At 35.1% G+C, this 20,832-nt stretch overlaps 1 protein-coding gene across 3 annotated transcripts in view; it reads right to left on the bottom strand.

The window, feature by feature from the left end:
- The window catches only part of helz (helicase with zinc finger), a 178,708-nt gene that overhangs the window by 76,048 nt on the left and 81,828 nt on the right, over window positions 1-20,832 (bottom strand). For 2 of the 3 annotated variants that reach the window (XM_008116368.3, XM_016995744.2), the window contains 5 exons: window positions 13,808-13,938; window positions 9,589-9,768; window positions 9,054-9,158; window positions 2,065-2,243; window positions 1,225-1,343 (listed from right to left, as the gene is read on the bottom strand). In XM_008116368.3, the coding sequence (XP_008114575.1) occupies window positions 1,225-1,343; window positions 2,065-2,243; window positions 9,054-9,158; window positions 9,589-9,768; window positions 13,808-13,938 (714 nt within the window). The remainder of the gene's footprint in view (window positions 1-1,224; window positions 1,344-2,064; window positions 2,244-9,053; window positions 9,159-9,588; window positions 9,769-13,807; window positions 13,939-20,832) is intronic. The other variant, XM_003224437.4, reaches the window with a different exon arrangement.

Below are 20,832 nucleotides of genomic sequence, written 5' to 3'. Positions count from 1 at the left end.
CATGTGGCCAAGGAAAAGAGTGCCCGTTGATATCCCTCTAGACCATAGCTTTTCAAACTATATGTCACAACTTCTGAGTGTGTCAGCTGCAGTGTGAAGGTGTGTTGCCCGAATGTAACAAGAAAGGGCAAAAATCTTGGAACTCTATGTTATTTTACAAATGATATATTTTTAAATATATAAATCTTCCCATAAATTTCATTATTACAGTTAGGTCTGTATACCTATCTTTTATAAGGGGTTGGCTTAACTTCTGGTTTGCTAGTAAAACTGAATGACTGCATCACCAAATGATGCATGTCTAAAAAGTGTGTCACCAACATGAAATGCTAGGAAAACTGTATTCTAGATCTTTCCATGTTAAGTGACAACAGAAGTAACATTTGGGAGAAAATATAAGTCTGTGTTTAATATTGTCACTTTTCTTCTTCTGTATGATTTTAACATGTTTTCCCAATGAAGAAGCCAGAAGTCTCAAAAACCTGCATTATTGTGTTATGTTTTTTTGGTTGGCCCAATAAGATTATCATTGTTTTGTAGACTTTGGATTTAGGTACATCATTAATCACCAGTGAACACAATCTAAATTTATTTCTCTATTTCTCCTTTGGCTCTATCCAGCAATATTTTATTAAAATATTTCCATCTGATCTCATATCCATTCTGGTCATTTTCTCATATTATTCTTTTGACAACAATCTTTAACTTTCTACAACAGTATGTTTATTCATGTATTTATTTACCATTTTGAATTTCATCCTACATTATCCCAAAAGTATCATATCAGAGTATATGCATTAGAGAAAAATTAATTCTAAGTGCAGGTGGAAACTTAGTCAGGGATTGCTATGGTTTTTAGTTTGAATATGTATTTATTGATTTTAACTGATTTTTAAAAATACCAGTGATATTTAATTCTGTTTTAACATTTACATATTTGCAGATTTTAAATAGTACTGAAATGCATTTAATGTAAGCTGCTTTGAGTCTCCTTATGAAGAGAAAAAGCAGGGTATAAATAAATATAATAATAACAATAATAATAATCTAAAATAGAAAAAGAATGGCTTGTCAAAGAATATTAGGTTATGTTTCATTTCCTTATCTACTATATCATACTACCTGTCTGAGAATCTGATGCAGAGCTTTGCAGGTTGCTAATATAGATTGCACTTCTTTGGTTATCTTATATAAGCTAAGTTCAATAACATTACCAAGACTTACTTGCATATGGTCTCCAGCCAAGACGATTCTTGTGTTTTTATTTGCTAGTGCTAGAGGCATGATAGTCTCACACTCCATTGCCTGTGCAGCTTCATCTAACAGTATATGTGTAAAAAACCCTACAAAACAGAAACAGACAAAAATGTTAAGTACAAAGTGATCGAAATGGTGACAATCCTATGAAAACAACTAGATTCAGTTCTGTGAAACCAGCTGGAAACAAATTAACACAATAACGTATGCTGTAAAATGGATGGATTCGCAAGTTGATTTCCGTCAATAAAGAGCAAGAAGTAACAGCTTTTTCTTGCCACCCAAGATGTAATCAGCAAAGCTTCAATATTAAAATATTACATAAAACAGAATATAGCTCCTGATAATTTTTCCATGCAGATTTTCCAAACCCTGCTGGAACTGATTAAAAAGTAAGGCAAGATTTGTATGTTCTGTCAGCATGCATAGGAAAGATATTGACAGCCTTGGCTAAAAACACCCATCCATTTCAAATTCATATAATGAAACAAATCCAGACTTTTCACACACAATGGCATGCAATGTATGTGATTTTCCTGTATGGACATGGTCTAATTCAAAATGAATTGGAAGGAGAATTCAGAAAACCACTGCTCTGGAATTATTACTCTATCATTTGACAATTATGCTATGGGCTCTCCTCCCATGTGCTGAACATGTACATGCAAACACTGTGGCAGCTGAAATGGAAATATGGACTGAGGTGTTATCAATTAACAAATCACTTTGGACAACAAAAAGAGATTTAAAGATTTATGACTACCAAAGAAAATAACAGAGAACCATTTCTCATGCACATTTCCTCACCAGGCTCAAGATCCAGCTGACACAGATATTGCGAAGTATTCAAAGTAACCACTACCACTCGCTGCTTAAGAATGTCTTCCTTTTGGGGCATTAGAAAGGTGGAATGTGTGCTTGAAATCAAACAGTATTGATGCACCACTGGGTGGACAGTTTTTACCCAGCGATTTCGGAAATACACCCTGGAAAAGAGAAGAAGCTCTTACTTTGTGACGAAACACACATGTAATTAACTCCCAACTTTTTATCTTCTAAAACTATCTAATGCTTTGTAGCTTGTGTTCTCTAATGCACATTCCACATTCAATTCAATTATTTTTTGAATAGGCTATCACCACCCATAACAAGCCATACCATTACAACCTGACACTTCCAAGTATGCACACTGTATTTTGGATACCTACTTCAGTAATATGTTGAAATATTATCATAATGGGCAACTGTCATGCTATTAGTAGGGGTGATGACTAGAATTCATAGTTGTGAGATTAAAAACAAAACAAAATATGTGCAGACTAGAACTGTCATACTTTATTGCAGTGGTGTCAAACTTGTGACTCCCTGAATTCCTAGCTATTAGAAAAGCTGGCTAGGGCTTCTGGAAGTTAGGAATTGCAGGACTTCCAGGTGATCAAAGCAACCTCTCGGGTTTCTTGAATTGTACAACTCGTCACTATGATTGCACACATCTTTTTACTGTTTTAGAATATAACTTTCTTCTTCCCCAAGAAAACCATACAAGAAACTACCTACTGTATGCAACTCACTGAGTTCTTTGTTTGCTCCACCCTTATCTATTTTGCTCATCTCCATAGCCCTGCAAACTCTTCCTTGGTGTCACACCTCCCTCATTTGTCTAGCTATAATCCACAGCTAATTGTGCATTTATATTGCTGTAAGAATTGTTTTAGCTTGCCTTTATATATATTAGCTTTTCCTCTGTGAGTATACTAGATAGATGGCTGTTATCTCTTCCAACTCCGTGATTCTATGAACCTATAAGAAGCATCCTTTGCAAGAGCCTGTTTTTCTCAAGTCACAATTCTTTGTCCCTTAGAACTGATGCTCCTGGATTCATGAGAACACAAGAACCAGAGATTTCCAAGTCTAGATTTTCACCTCAGAGAAACTGCACCTTCTCAAAACATAACAGGAATTTTTTTTGGATCACATCAAAGGGAGTCTGGATACCTCCACTGCTGCTAAGTACAATACAGTATTTGAAGCCTGTCAAATAATGTGAACCACAGAAAATGTTTAATTCATCTACCACAAACATAAAGGCATGTGTTTTTAGACGTTCTTGCCACAAAGTTGTATTAGCCACAGCTGATATCTCACCACCAGATCAATCTAACACAATCTGGACTACCCAATATAATCTACATCATTATACAGAATTTAGCATTAAGAAGGCATCTGACAGATCAGAAACACCAAAACTAAGATTAGTTTAAAGTGTAATCAGAGAAACCAACACAGAGAATCTTAAATTCACGCTACCTAGATGAATAAAGAAAGTGAAATCAATATGTAGCACAGGTGAGATATCTATCTATCTATCTATCTATCTATCTATCTATCTATCTATCTATCTTCTCCTGCCTTTATAGCCCCTCTTCCATCAACAGAATTATCTCTGAACAAAAAAACATATGCAAGCACCACAGATTACTGGGAACCTGTGTTTAAAATTATTTAAAATATAACAATGAGACCAGAAGAACAGAAAACCTGTCCTGCAGTTCTAATTCATTAAGATAAAGAAATGGTAGAATACGTTTGTGTGAACAGCATCTACATATAACTCCAACTGCCATAAGAAAACAGGGCTTAAAATATCAGGAAAGACCATCTAGATATGAATTGTGCAAGAAGTGATCATCATTCATAGTCTAGCTGTATATCTGGTCTATGAGGACAGGGCCCTGGCTGTCTCCAGCAAGAGAAGTTGATCCTGTTGTTTAGGATGCATACGTATATAAAACCCAGCAGTATGCCCTACATGTCTTAGGCCCTATTTTCTGACTAGCTTTGATGGATGAGATCCTCTTTGAAAACAACTCCAGTAAGGTGCTTCTGGCACTGAAGGTGTTTTGAGACTACTGAGTTTAACAATTGTATTGTTGTCGGTATCATTTAGCCTTAGATAAGATGTTCCCATTTCACCATACTGAAATACATTCTTGCTTTTCCATTGTTAAGCTTTAGTAAGAACTCTTAGTAGATTGCTTTATCTTAACATTTTCTTATCTTATAATTGTTAAAAAGTAATACTGAAACATACTTTATTACAGAAATGCAATGCTGTAAGCTGCTTTACCATGGAAAAACAACACTGACGATTTCATAAAAAAGAGAATGTATTGACATTTTGTTATTGAAAATCAGACCCAAAATGATGAACCCCACAGTCCGTGGGATGAAGTAAGGTCGTCATATGGACCTCACTCCTAGTTATTAGAGTTATTTTCATTCAGCTCCCAGGAACATTGCACAGACACTGTACACACCTCAGAGCACAGGTATGGCGATACCTTAGTTAACATAAGCTCTTCCCAATACCCCAAGAAAACATATGAAACATACAATCAGCTTATGCAAGAACCTCTGGGTCTTTTCCTCTTTTTTCCTGATATAATCCAATTTATTCTTTGGAACATTATCTCTGTTACTAAATTGGACCCCCTCTTGGGGTTCCCACTGAAATTATCAATATCCTGAGCACTTTTTATTTACCTGGCTGGCACCCATTGTATTAACTGGAGCTGGGATATCAAAACCTATTTTAGCCCATTATCTCCTGCCCCACTGCATTCCTTTCTGCTCTCACCCCTCTCCTGGGTGGATCAATAAACACAAATCTTCTATGGAATAACTATTTAATATGACAAGACTTCCAAACCTTGGACCTATCAGGAAGTGGATCCCTGCCAGGACCATTTCAGACCAATCAGGAACCAGTGTGGGGAACTTTAAAAGCTGTCAAAGTACTATAAATTATTGCGGTGCATCAGTTCTTTGTGGACATTCCCTTTGGCCATTTAGAATAAAACCTGAAGTAGTTGAGCGTATATTCATTTTGGCCCTTTCCTACTGCCAAATTGTGCAGGTCTGATCTAAATGATTTAGTTTTATTTCTCAAGTCTAGAATAGTTGCGTCTCAAAACTGTAGTCAAACAATTATCTGATTTATCCTTTTGAGAGTCCAGAAAGTAATTGATTCCATCCCAAAACTATTAAAAGTGTTTAGTTTTTTAAAATGAATACTCCTTTAAAACATGCATACACATAGTCATACGTATGCATATACACCTAACGAGAAATCCAAGAAGGAAAAGAACTGTCTATATTAACCATAACGTAACTCAGAACATTTGCTGAAAAACAGTCAAGACTTTGTGATAATTATGGTCCAACTGTAAGGTCATATCTAAAAAGCTATTTGAGTATTTCCCATCTTATGTTATATTCAACCTTATTCTTACTGTTTGATTATTTTGGTTCTCAGGCCCTACTTTCAGTGATCACAGAGTTTCTTGCTCTTCAAGACTTTCTTGCCTCCTTTTTAAGAGCACACAGGTTGAGCCCTATTATTCAGATTTACTGCTAGATCAGTGTCACTTTTTCTTTCAAATGTCTGCCTGTTTTATCCTGCCACATTCCCCTCTCTCAACTCATTCCCTCTGCACCTTCAATGCTAAGAGGTTTCTTCCAAACCCTCTTTTTGATGAGTCCTTTGTTGATCTAGATTTGTGTCTTTGCCCTTTTTCTCAATTCTCTCTTTGTATTTAACGTTCCTTCAGGTTTCTCTCTTTCTGTTCATTAATCTTTACTCTTCCTTGCCTCATCAACCAAGGCAATATCTCAGTATCTAGCCTCCTCCTTGCTAGCCAAAGTGCTATATACCGAGTCCTAAGAGCAAAGACTGCATTTCTCCTTAAGCAGCTGGATTTTCCAGACCATCGTAGAATGTTAGACAGATTCTCAGATGAGATTTACTAAAACAAGTGAAATACTACAGACTGAAGCAAACATGTAGTAATCTTTTAAATTATTTCTTTAATTTACAGGAGCAGTTAAGTTATCTTTTTAATACAGATTATATATTTACTTCTGAAAATTTTCCAAATATACTCCAACGAATTCAAGGCTTAAAACTTGGCCCAGAAGTATGCACTTTAAATTTGCAATACTATCCCCTTTTTCAAATATGAGGCTACTCTGGGTCCCCCGGGGGAGAAGAGCGGTATATAAATTAAATAAATACATAAATACTATTTAAACAAGTGTAAGGTTTTCCCCTAACATGTCCAACTCTGGGGGTTGGTGCTCATCTCCATTTCTAAGCTGAAGAGCTGGCGTTGTCCAAAGATACCTCCAAGGTCATGTGGCCAGCATGACTGCATGGAGCGCTGTTACCTTCCCACCGGACCTATTGCTCTACTCACATTTACATGTTTTCAAACTGCTAGGTTAGCAGAAGCTGGGGGTAACAGCAGGAGCTGACCCCGCTCCCTGGATTTGAACCACTGGTCTTTCGGTCAGCAAGTTCAGCAGCTCAGTGGTTTAATCTGCTGCGCCACCAGGGGCTCCATGTAAACAAATGAGAATATAAAATCCACATACAGTAATATGATTTTTAATAGTTCTTCAAATCAAAGCAGAATAGTTCAAAACATCAAGAAGTTTTTTCCCAAAACTTCAGTTGTTCATTCAACGGAGCATTGGAAAATATATCCTTTTTGACAAAAAAATATAAAGAGTTGCTATATCTCAATAGCAGGGCCACATTAGATTTTTTCAAGATACAAATCTCTATACCTTATTCATACACCACAGAAAGGCCAACTTCAAATGCAGAGCAATCTCAAATCTAGCTACGCATTCTTATTAGAATTTTGCATTTCAGTCTGACATTATCTGCTTCAAAAACAGAGGACAAGGACAAGGCCAATGATATATAGATTGTCTATTGACTGCAATAGCTGGTTGCCATAACACTAATTGACATAATACCTACACTTCCCAGACCAATTCGAGTCAATAGGTGACAAAGCATTATGAATACACTGAGGTCTGATCTGAGTATAATACCATTATGAAGCATCTGAAGGTGGCCTCCTTGTATTGAGTCAAGAATGCCTTAAATGATTGACAGCTCCCCACTGGCAGTCAGTGAATGCTGTATTTAGATTGGCCATTTGTGACCCCCAACTTTGGTTCAATGTAAACAAGAAGAGAGGGTGTGGAGAAGAATTAGTGTGGTGTAATGGTCAGAGCACTGAACTATAACCCTGGACTCCAGGGTTGAAATCTTTGCTTGGCCACAAAAACCTGGTGGGTAACCTTGGTCAGGCCATGTTCTCTCAGCTTCACTGGAAGGCAAAGGCAAACCCTCTCTGAATAAAACTTGCCAAGACAAATCCAGTATAGGTTTATTTTAGGACGATAATTAAGTTGGAAATGACTGTAAGACACACAACAACAACAACAACAACAACAACAACAACAACAACAACAACGAACAAAACCCATTTCTCTTGGAATGTTATTAAAATATGAAATGCATACATCATCTTGACTCTAGTGGTTAGGAAAAGCATTCTCCAAATACTGTCATCCACTGTTATTAATAAACAGATTTGTCCCCTTTGACTTAGTGGACAATTATTGATCTGAAATGCTCCCCATCAGTGTAAACCAAAATGTGATGCTCTCAAGATCAACTGCCACTGTAAAATGATATCTGATCGTGTAGTAGAAATCACTCTAGGCAGAATTCCTGTTTCTCAGAAAGAGTTGCCACTGGGGCCCCATGAGGCCCTTAACAACTTCCCAGAAGGCTACAGATGAGGCAGGCTTTCTGATTCTAAGATATTCTTAAAGTAGGAGATAGAACACTTTGATAGGAATCCAATAGTACTCTGAGAGAATGCAAAATTCTGCCAATGTACTAACGATACATGTTTGCTTTACTCCCAAAGCAACCAATTCGCAGGCAACAGGACATGTTCTAAGAGTGAAGCAGCAGTATAGCTAGAAAGCAGTAGATGTTGGAGATCTGGAAGTAAGGTGGCTGTTTCTTTCTCTATGCTGCATAACTTACAGACAGATACTGCCCGGGTAAGTGCTGCATCAACTACTGGTCTAGGAAACGCACACTTGGTGCTGTCAAGTTGCACTTGCATGGAAGGGGCATGTGGAAGAAGGCAATGTATGTGTTACTCAGTGACATCCCTGAACATAAGCTCCGATTATGCCAGCATCTTTCATTAGCAAAAGAACGAACACTATTGCCTCTTCCAATGAAATTCTGCCTTTTAAAAAAGATATACTTTCCTAAAATCAGGACAGTGGCATACCATGTTTAATCAAATTTAACAGGAGGATTGTCAAGTAAATGAACTCTGATCTTAAATTTAACATTTGCTTATTATGAAGCTAAATTTTACATATTCTAGATATACATAAACACGAAGCAGGGGAAGGAATCATTTCTGGCTTGCAAAGGAAGGAATTAAACTCTCCTCTGTGACTTCCCCCCTAATTCCCCTAATACCCAAGGCAACTTCACTTAAATACATAAATAGCTTCATATAAATTTGCATTATTCTCTAAATATATAACAACTCTTTCCCCAGATTGACACATATGTCTGATTTAAGAAACATATTTTCCAAAAACAAAATGCAATTGCTATCAGATTTCTTTTAAAAACTGGAGCTTTTTAGATGATAATAACTCAATTTCTTCAGTTAGAAAAGCACATATATCCACATTAGAAGGCTTAAAAAAGGATGTCTTTATCTTTAATGCATGAAAAACATAAATGCTAAAATTGTTCTATTTTGCATTTTGTCTCCAAGTTATGCAAAAGAACTGTTTTTAAATGCCAAAAACCTTGAAAATGCTGAGGTTTTTCAAAGCTATTCTGAGTAGACACCTTTTCTTAAGATAGTGTAGAGATACATAATAAACCTTTAAAATACCTGAGAGGTCTTGCCTGGGGATTGCCTGCTTCTACATATGGATGTAAATAATCCTTTATGTAGAGATCAGCAGCACTATTAGAATGGGTGCAAATGAGAATCCTGCTGGAATAAATGGTGCAAATAAAAAAAGCAATGAAGAAACAGAAATCATTCAAAGCAGTAAAAATACAAAAAATAGTGACCATATTCCCCATACATTTATTCCAGTCAAATTAATCTGATAATTTTATGGGTAAAAGACCACTTTTAATTCCTGTGGGAAATTTCCACACAGGTTTAAAACTCATTTTCATTTCGAGTGGTTTTAAAATACTCTGTATTGTTGTAACTTTATAAAATGCACAACTTTCTAAATAAAATATTATACAGTTGTTCCACAAGTCTCTTCTTCAGACTGTTGAATTCTTCCCTAAATATCTACACAAACAATGAAGGATGGGATTTTTTAAAGCTGGATGGAGATTCCATACTGCTACTTCCCCCTTAAGTACAAAGTATCAATTATTTCCAGTTAAATGCCACCCCATCTCACCTAGTATCATGCTGCTGGAGTATGTGTTTGACTGCCTGAGCCAAAGTGAAGGTTTTGCCTGTCCCATAGGGACCGATGATAAGAACAGGAGGCAACTGTATTGTGAGTGGAGTTGTGATTGCCAGAACAGCCTCTTTTTGCTTGGCATTGAGCCTAGGATCCAATTGTTCATCCCACTGTCTGCACAATAAAAATAACATACATTAAAAAGAAACAACTTCCTATATAGGTTTCTCTTGCTGAAATGCTTGGGACCATAGGTATTTTGGATTTCAGATGATATTATTATTATTATTATTATTATTATTATTATTATTATTATTATTATTATTATTGAAAACCTATACAGTCGCCCAGAATATCCGATGATGATGATGATGGTAATGATGATGATGATGATAGTAATAATAACTATTTTTATATCCTGCCATTATCTCCCTGAAGGGACTCGGGGCGGTTTACAAGCGGGACTAGGCCCAATAAAACTAAGGTAATCAAGTAAAAACACATTTTAAAACACAATAAACATATGACAATCTAATTAACAATTAATACAGTAAACTATAAAAACATTGTTAAAATAAATCAAAGACAACCTCAGTAACCAGAAACCAGGAATATAATGGGCATATTCAAATTGGAGAGGGCGGGGACTGGATATGGCTTGTGCAAAAATAAATTATAGGGCCAGAGCTGGGGTTGAAATCACTGATTCAACCATTCATGTCTTGGAGGATGTGGGAAACAAATTTTAAAAAAAACTTTGACTTTGCCATTTTCCATAATGGGACATTCCTTGATTTTGAGCATTCCTGGATTTTGATATCCACAGGTGGTTCTGGAACCAAATCCCAGGAGATACCAAGAGTGCACTTTATTTGAATGTATGTACATAATAAGATATATTGGAGATAGGTTTTATGTCTCAACACGAAATATTTCATATATACTGTACATTGCACACGTTACCTGTATAGAGTTTTATACATTATTTTTTAATAATTTCTATTATGAAACAAGGTTTGTGGACATTGAACCATCTATCAGAAAGCAAAGTGTCACTATCACAGTCGCCAATGTAAACTATCGGTATTTTGGAGGATTCTAAATTTCCAGATAAGGAATGCTCAACTTGTATCATGCAGAGATGCATCTGAATCAAAAATATTCCAACACATTCCCATTCTAGTAGTACTCAGCTAAATGTCAAGGCAAATAACAAAAGTGAAAAAACTAAAATTACACATTGTTGGTTAATTGTACTAGCTTGCTCTAAGCAGTTTTAATTCAAAAATAATTAATGATTTCACTTTGCTTACCGTTTTTATAAAACCAACTCTATTAGGAAGATGTGCTTAAGTCCAAATTTAATCGATCAACATACTTTTTATCACTCCCTCTTTTTATCATATTTAAATGCAACATCAATGATTTTCTTTGATAAATTAAAAATCCAAATCACATAATTCAAGATTGCAAGTCAACTGTATAAATTCTTCAATGGAAGGAAAGTTATATTAACTTTCTGCAGATTAACTATTTAATATGACAAGTACATTTGAGCTACCTGTTTATTAGGTTTTTATGGGATAACTATTTAACATGGCAAGTTAGCTTTTATATGTGTACTACGAAAATGAATATTTTTGTTTGAAGACTGACACTTTCCTTCACGGAATGACCCTTGACTTATCTACAGGTCATATCAAAATTCACAATTTGGGCTCCCAAATGTACTCTTGATTTATCTGTGAGGTCAACTTATAAATAGACATATATGGTAAGTTCCATACATGCTAGTGTTCAGACATGGCACTAAAAAAGAAAGTAAAGATGCTCCCATCCATTAACATGTATATCAATACAATACAAAGTCTGCAAAAATTTTGAGTGGTTCTTTCTGTATATTCCTTGGAAGCTACTCATTTTCATTTCTCCTGAATTTCTTTTATGCCTCCCCAAGATCTTTCTTAAAAGACAGGAATATGAATTATGCTTTTTACAAAAGGACCACTGGCAGTGGCTTCTCTTTTCCCATGTGAAAACCTAAGTGAGATAATGCAGTAAAAGCATAACGAACACAATTATTTTGGCTGTGGCATTGTTCAAACCAATTTACTTATTACAGGACCAGTTCTTCCCAAGTAGGCCTTATACTATCTATTGTGTGTGCACATATAAATGGCATAAAGAATAGCATAAAAATTAATCATAAGTAATCACCCGGTTAGGTGCTTGCTAATTAAGTCTGCTGAATAAACACATTTTCTGGAAATAGGTCATCCCAGTATACAATTAACTTATTAAATAAAGTTGCTAACAACAAGAAATACAGTAATAGCCGGGTGACCTGGTCCCGTCCAGGTATAACTGACTGAAAGGGTGTTCTTTTGTAATTAACTTTCAAGACTTTTCTTCAATATTTTCCACTTGCACTAAAATCAGTCTCCCATTAAAAAAATACCTGGAAGACAATACAGGCTTTAATAAGGATAATTTTATGGGGCAGAATTATTATTATGAATGAATGTCCACTAGTCAACAAGACTATCTCTCCTCCCCGCAGCTCTCTATGCTTTATTAAAACCTTTCTGGATGGCCCACAAACCTCTGGGATAGATTTTGAAGGAATGTGCAGGATTGCAGTCAAGAGTAGGTATCCCCACCTCTGTACTAGAAGTTGTACTGAACACAGGAGGAACTTAATGAACTATATACAGTAGAGTCTCACTTATCCAAGCTAAACAGGCCAGCAGAAGCTTGGATAGGCAAGTATCTTGGATAATAAGGAGGGATTAAGAAAAAGCCTATTAAACATCAAATTAGGTTATGATTTTACAAATTAAGCACCAAAACATCATGTTATACAACAAATTTGACAGAAAAAAATAGTTCAATACGCAGGAATGTTATGTTGTAATTACTGTATTTACGAATTTAGCACCAAAATATCACAATATATTGAAAACATTGACTACAAAAATGGCTTGGATAATCCAGAACCTTGGATAAGCGAGGCTTGGATAAGTGAGACTCTACTGTAGTATGTTTTTTCTCATTCATTTCTTGCTCTGGATTACACAATTTTACCTCATGTTGGCTTATTTTGGGCAGTGCTCAATGCAGACATGAGCAAGAACCCAGGGAGGCCTGTTTACAAATCTATCTAGAAAATGTCGTGTTCTGGGACAAAACACCATTGGCTCTCATATTTTTGCTAATTTTTAAAATAATGCCCTTACTTGACATTAACACTTATTTACTCACTTCTCAGAAATGATTACATTTATTTTTCCACACAAAATACTTGCACATTAATATATACACACACACACTAAAAGCTTTCAGCAATTGTTAAATTTGATGTCCTATATCAATTGAACTGAAGTGAAAATGAGCTAAATTTGACACTTTTTTCTACAGTTTGTTCCTTTTTGTTCTGTCAGGGTTTGTTTGTTAGGGCTTGTAGTTTTTTGCCATCTTTGTTTTGCTCTGGCTGTTTTTCTACTTGTCAAGAAACACTCCACATGGTAGGTGGCTGAAACTGCTTGTAATATTTAGGTGACAGTACTGCAGCAGTGCGTGTGGGGAAAGTGACCAAAAATGTGGCTATGTGGGACTAGAATATCCCATGCCAATGTGTGAGAATGACATTTCTGCCTCCACCAATTAAATATCGGAGATTACAAAGTAAACAAGGTGTGGCAATGATCAAAAATAACTATGCGAGGCCCACTACATCCTAAATTGGAGAACGCATGACTAGATCATTTAGATGATTAGTATTAAGATGCACCTATCTCCACCAATTCAGTCTGTCATTATTCATCCAGTTTAAACAGACTGACATAGGCCAGACTGTTTGGGTAGCCTGTTATAACAACAATATGCCCTCGAGATAAGGCAAACTAGCAAAGGTAATTATATATGTGGACATTATTTGCAATGTAATATGGAGAGACTTAGTGCATTTTCTAAAGCAGCTTCACTCATGAAGGTTGGAATTTATTGCCAGTTCCTTTTCATAAGAATAAAAGATAAAAGATTTCATGATTCTAAGGTTCATAGGCTAACTCAGACTTACTATTATCAGTCTTTTCTGTTACAGTAAAGAAGAGTGTCTTCTAGCACAGGAGCATGCATGAGCCATCTGCTACTATGAATGGAGAATAATATCAATCTACCAACTTCCAGTATTAAAGCATTCTCATGTTTGTACCTGTTGGGGCTCCAAGGTATTGTGGGAGTCATGCTGATATCCGGAAAGAGAATACTGTTGTCTTTGATTCTATCCAAAGCATAATGCATTTCACAGAGGGGTAAGCGGTTTAACTGAAACTGAAGTTCAACCTACAGTGTATAAAAAATGAAAGGAACAATGAATGAGAGGTGTGCCAGCAAACAGACAGTTGCAAAGTGTAATAGTGAGAATTTGGTTTAATAAAACTACTATACCTATGTCAATAAATTTATGAAACTTATGAGCAAAAGTAATAACTTGGGGGGATCCTTTTTAATTGGCTTTTGCAAAATTTTCAGATACGAGAACAGTTATGGCTTTCTTTGACTGATAGCATCTATTTAGCTGTTTTTTAACTCAATAATGTCTATTATCATACAGAAAACACCCTTATCGGAGAAAAAAACTACATTCAGAACATCTACAGATTCAAAATGTGATTACTGACAAACTTAAAACATTCTTAAAAATACGATCCAATGAAATAAAACTTATCAGCAACATGATCCAGTGTACCTCTCCAAAACAATTAATTTCTGAAAAGTCACAACTAAATGGGAAAAATATTTTGAAGGCCATGGAAAACAGTAAAAAAATTATATCCATGTAGGACTGTGGAGCTACAGGAGACATTTAATGAGAATAGAATGATGAAAGCTGGAAGGAGAAATTAAAAATAAAATAAAATAACTTTATAACCTAGACAGTCTTTCTGAATCAATTTTTAGCTTTCATGGCATAGATTACAGTCTATATAAATAGTTAATTTCACTGTAAATATAAACAATTGGTTACTACTCAGTTATAACAAATAAGGATCCAAGAGAAAAAACACATTGCCAAAATGTTACAACTTACAGAAATACTAACATTTTAAAAAACAAAAACTTAAAATGAATTTGAAATTTAGATCAAACCACTATATTGCTAACAAACTGAAGAAACACAATTTCTTTGAAAAATTCAATAAAAACACGGTGATTGTTTGTAAAATTTTGAAATGAACATGGCATTAATTTTACATTATGCTTATGTCCAAGGACAAATTTTCACAATCAAGTACTGAATGAAAAGTTGACTCTGAAATAGAAAAGTATAAAAATTGACAGTCAGTTTTAAAAAAGATTGTGAATAGCCTTAGTAATTATTTCTCTAGTGCTCTGTATAAAAGATGTCAACTTACTACAGCCACATTTTAATCATGCACAATTATCAAAGAATTCCAATTAATTTTTGGGTATTCTGCTTATGCATGGAGTGTTACCCTTAACTGATAATTCATTAGATTGGAGTAAGGAAATGTTTAAAGAGTTTTTTTTCCTGCTACAATATGGAAAACATCCCAGGTGTCTATATTGTTTATCTGTGATCTAATTAACTTACAACTGTCTTTAGTTTAACCAAGTGTTTATCCACAATTGCCATAGTGTCAGTACTTAAATGTATAACAGATCATTGTTAAATCAAGCCAAATTTATTTTAGGCTAACAAGAAACAAAAAACTGTATTAGATAAACCCATCACAGAAATCAGTGTTATTTTCAATACTCATTACTATTGAAATATTTGATAACAGCATTAAAACAATGATTTAAAAAGACAACACTGAAGTAGTCTATGAAATCTTGAAAAGAGAAAATAATATAGATCAAGGTCAGAGTTCTTTTAAATGCAGTGTTTTAAAAATGAATATCCTATCCAATGGACTCCCACAGAAATATTTTGTATTTTATTCGTTCAGTCATTTCTGACTCTTTGTGACCTCATGAAATACAGAAATATAGTAAGTGTAATAAGGTACTACCGAAATATGCCTTTGTTTGGGGCAACAAAATCCCTTTAAAATATACTGCCATATATAAAAAAGAAAGTATGTTAACTCTTTACATACAAATACCTCCTAACAGAAATAATTTATTAACAGAATGGAACAAACTATCCCTTACATTTCTAATTCTATTACTATTATTTTTCGCTTTTTCTCACTGGCAATGCAAAAGCATACCTGGCTAACTGTACCCCAAAACCTTAAACAGACAGAAAACTAGAAGGCCTGGGCATCTGTGGGATGAGATTTACAGTGTGGTCTAGGAAAATATACTGAACGGACTTTGAGTGGAAGAAATCTGGTAGCCAGAATTTGTTAACCAACTAACCCAAACTAGTGGAAAGCACATATGTATTTCACGTATCAGCAAAAATGCCTCAGAAATCTATCCAAAAACTAGCACGTTATCAAGATCTAGCCATCTCCAGGGATAACTACAGTAATGGGCTAGGCAGTTATAAAAATTTGGTTACTACATGCAGGGTCAGCAAAGAATTTAATAAAGACACCAGCCATAGAGTACACTGTGCATATTTTGATTGTTGTACATATGCCAAAGTGAGATCTCAATATTTACAACCGCTTTGGTCAGAACAACCAAATGGGACCCAATTGACAAACTGTCTTACTGCCTTTCTGGGGGAATCTACACTTAGTACGCTGCATAGCCAAATTCATTATAAAAGCCACCCATCTGAGATCTCTTTAGCTCACAAAATAGGGTATCTTGTCATGGTGATGAACTTATTTAAATTCTCTGACTGACTCTTTTACCCTACTCTACTCTACTCCCCCTGCTTTTTTGTAATTTAATCCCGTTTTACCAAACTTACTATTTAATCAAGTTGTATCGTGCTTTAATCCCCCCCCCCCCCCGGTTAACTATTATAAGAGTTTCAGCAGAGTGATTTGTGTATTTTTATCTTTTATTGTTGGTATGGTCAGTGGACTAAATAATAAATACATCTATCTATCTAATAAAGACAACCATGTGTTTTTATTATTTAAAATATGGACGACTGTACATTAGATATAGCATTACATTATTCTATACTTTGAAACATAGTGATCATTGCAATTGTCTGGTTTCTAGTAACAAACACAAGAACGCCAGCAAGAAGTTGAAAATCTGGCTACCAGTATTTTAAAAAAACTATAAAATCAGGATAATAAATAAAGAACAGTCTGAAAACAGGGGAATTCTGCAAGGCCATTAAATGCTAGTCAAGGTGGTTAATTACAACATTCACACTTGCCTCCAACAGACAAGAGTTCTTTCTTCCACCCTGGACCTTCCACAGATATATAAACCTCCCTTTCTTTGTTTCTTTTTATTATTATTTTAATAGTTTTTATTGAATTTAAAATTTTTCATACAATAATTACTTTTATCACATAGCAGATATTTAATGTATCATACAATACATGCATCATTCTTTTATATCTACTGTTGATTTATATCTACTACATTGTTAACATTTGTCCATCTATATTTCTTCACCACTGTGTATCCCCCCCCCTCTCCCACCCTGAGCCACTTCTTATGCATTGTCTAACCAAAATCTCATTTCTTCCTGAGGCAGTAGCCCTCCATCCCTTTTTTTGGAGTCCTTTCTCAATAAATTTCCCCCATACATCCTCAAAATCATTTTTTTTCCATATCCCTCTTTTAACTTTTAATTTGCATGTTAGCTTATCATTTATTGCCAATTTCCATACTTCCTTATACCATTCTTCAATCTGAACATCTATTACTTTTCTCCAGTTCCTTGCTATAAGCAGTCTTGCTATTGTCAATAAATTTGTTATTGCTTCTTTTTCTTTTTTATCCATCTTATTGTTATTATAAATTGATAATAATGCAATACCAGGGCTTCTTTCCAATTCTTTGTTTAGAATATACCTTACAACCTCTGAGGATGACTGCTATAGATGTGGCCGAAACGTCAGGAGATGCTACTGGAACATGGCCATACAACCTGGAAAACTCAGAGCAATCCAGAGATTCTGGCCATGAAGGCTTCAACAACATTAATAATGTTCTATTAAAATAGAGTGATTATTCTAATTTGATCCCCTAGAGACAATATTTTTAACAAATTGGCTTTAATAATAAATAAACTCTAAATATGGCATTTACTGAAACATATCATGAAATCGTATATCAATTGAAAGATTAAAATTTAGCAACATAATTGCATTTACTTCCTAACACATTCTTTCAAAAGAACTTTAGAAAGGCTTACAAAATTTTTACATCAATTCTGATACAGCTGGCTGTTAAAAGTTTAGTCACTGTACGTATAAAACAATAAAAGTACATAACAGAAAGATTACAAGTTCAGTTTAATATAGCAACTGTTCATCCTCCAAAAGGCCTGCTGGAATAAGATAGCCATTAATTTGTAAAAGCAGAAGATAAGAGGATGGAAATAGCAGTAGACAGAAAAAGAAGACATTCCAAAGAGAGGAACAATGAGGGCCACATCCTCATTGATTATGAAGTGAGACGACTTCTCTTTACCATAATATAAAGGTTAGAAAACATATATCCCTCAACTAACCAGGGCCAAGGTCAATTCAGGATTTTACAAGGTTAAAATCAGCAGATTCAATCTGCTTAGAAAAAGGTTGGCAGGACTATTTGGGAATAGTGAAAAAACTCAGTTAATGTTCATACACACCAAATTTAAATGGAAAGCCTCAATTTGAATTAATTGACCTTTACAGCCATGCATCAAAGGTAACTTCGCAATGAGCTACCTTTCCTTTATAGAATACATACACAAAGTCAAAACAACTCACTGGTGATTTTGTGTTGATGTTTCTATAGAGAATAACATGAATCCTATCATATGGTGTTGAGCAAGGTTCAAAAACATGTACAGCACTTCTTGAACCCAAAAAATAGTCTAAGAAGACATGATTATTAAACATACTGAAAGTCACTAAGAATCTGTGATGCTAAACAGTTTCATCCAGAAGTTCTTGGTTTGTTCTGCTACTACGCATTTGATCACTCTTGCTCCTTGCCACAAATGGTAAGGTCATAAACTGACCAGTAATTCTTCAAATGAAATTCACCTAAAGAATTTTCTACCAAGGACAGTAAATTGTTTCTTTCAAAAGAGCAGGATCTATCCCTTGCTTTAAAAGCTTTCTTGGGGGAGGGAGTGAGAACGGGGAGGAAACATCATGTTAATCAACAACAAAACCCTCACAAAGTTGTTGAGAACTTCAACAGAATAGCTAGGACTTTTCCTTAATCGCGTGAATCAATTATTATAGAATACTGTTCTGTATATCAACAGAAATTCTATTATCAAGCTGAAATCTTATTGGGGCTTTACACCAGTGTTTCTATATCTAGTCAAATGGCACCAGCAGAGTGAAAAACAGAGAGTGGGCAGAAAGCTGATACTAGAGAAATAAATAAGCAAAATTTGTTTGTTTTTCATGGCTACCATGATATGATCTGGGAAAAGTACAACCACTAGCACTGTCCACCAACAGGAGTTGAGCCTTACTCTACAGAATCCAAGGTGTCTACAAAAAATCTTGAGAAAAAAGATTTCAATGTCATGAAAAACCATTTCATTTTGTTTTTCTAAAAGACATTATCAATGGCACTGAATGGGAAATTATCTAGAACAATGGGTGAAGTCAATAAGGTATTTTGAACCCCAAATTGTTCAAATAATCTCAAAAAAACCATCAACACACCTAGCACAAAATGTCCACACTTATGTCAGAAGCCATACTGGAAGATGTGATATTTTTATTTTTTGAAGGGAATTAATTTTAAAAGTATTGTTTTACCAGAATTCCATTCATTTTCAGGGCCAAATATTATCCTAGGAAGTCCTGAATCCTTTGAGCCAAGCTAATGCAAGGATCACCACCTTCTGTATATACTCATAGATGATAGATCACATCTTCCTCTTTTGGGACCTTTTCCAGGTGTCCCTCTCCAATGAAATGAGGTGGCTGGCCACTGCCTTTTCAGCTTTGACAAGCTGCTCATATACTGATCCCCTCAGAGCAACTCACCTGGCGCCTTCCTGTAGTCTTTCTAGTGCCATATGAAGAACTCTGTATTTTCCCAGAGTTTTTTGTTGAATGCTTTTAAAGATTTTTTGTGCTATGGTTGTCTTTTTCTGGTAATAATCTAGTTCTGCTTTAAATGTTCTAGATTTTATTTCTTTTATTTTTATATTTCATAGTTCTAATTTTTATTTTCGAACCAGCATGGAAACATTTGATGATGGATGGCATCAAAATGTGTGCAAAAAAAGAAAGAAAGAAAACTGTGAGCATAGGATAACCACAGGACAAATTAGTGTCCATAACACTCCAGTGTGGATTAACAAACCTGGAGATATGACACTATAATTTACTACAGGAGTCTCTCTCACTATGCTCCCTACATTAAAAAAATCATGTGTAACACTACAACATTACCATCCCATTGCTGCACAATAATATCCACCTTTTTCATTGGTGGTAGAAGATTTGTGCAATTATATGGGCGATAATATAGAATGCTCCCTTCATTTATGGTGTGATAATCGCTCTCCAGTGAACTCACCCTTAGCATAGAAGAGGTTGTTAGACACATAGGTTAGAGCAGTTTCAATCAGTGGAGATGACTGAAGCCAGATTTGTGGGGGTCAAAAAGAGTTGGTGAGGATAGGTCACAGCCACAGGAACAGACAGCATGTTTAGTGATTTGGGAAATAAAAAGGAAAGAGGGAAACAGAAAGAATTTGGCTTTAACAAGAGCCCAGAATGCATGCTTCTTACAGATTTATATCTAGAAACAAAGCTAGTGGCTCCACAGACCATTATAATTTGCCTGTGATTGTTAGAAATTGAAAAAAAAGTTTGGGTTTTGCTGGCAAGTACTGATGCTTGAAGCCCTGAGGAAGCAGAGATACCTGGCTTGAGCCTACGCACATATTAATATCAGACAGGTTTTAATTTAGAAACAAAACTCTGTAAGATGCAGTATTCTTTTATTTTAAAAAACTATGTAGATATTGGTAAAGAAAAAGATTTACAAACACACATACACAAGACCTATGTTGCACTTATATGCAAAATGTTGTACTTATATGCAAAGGAAAAGCAGTGCTTGCAATTATTTCCACTACCATAACTACTGCAACGTCTTATC

Source organism: Anolis carolinensis, chromosome 2 (genome assembly GCF_035594765.1).
Source record: "Anolis carolinensis isolate JA03-04 chromosome 2, rAnoCar3.1.pri, whole genome shotgun sequence".
Taxonomy (NCBI): Eukaryota; Metazoa; Chordata; class Lepidosauria; order Squamata; family Dactyloidae; genus Anolis; species Anolis carolinensis.
The sequence above is the reverse complement of the archived record's forward strand: the minus strand, read 5'-3'. Positions and strand labels throughout refer to the sequence as shown.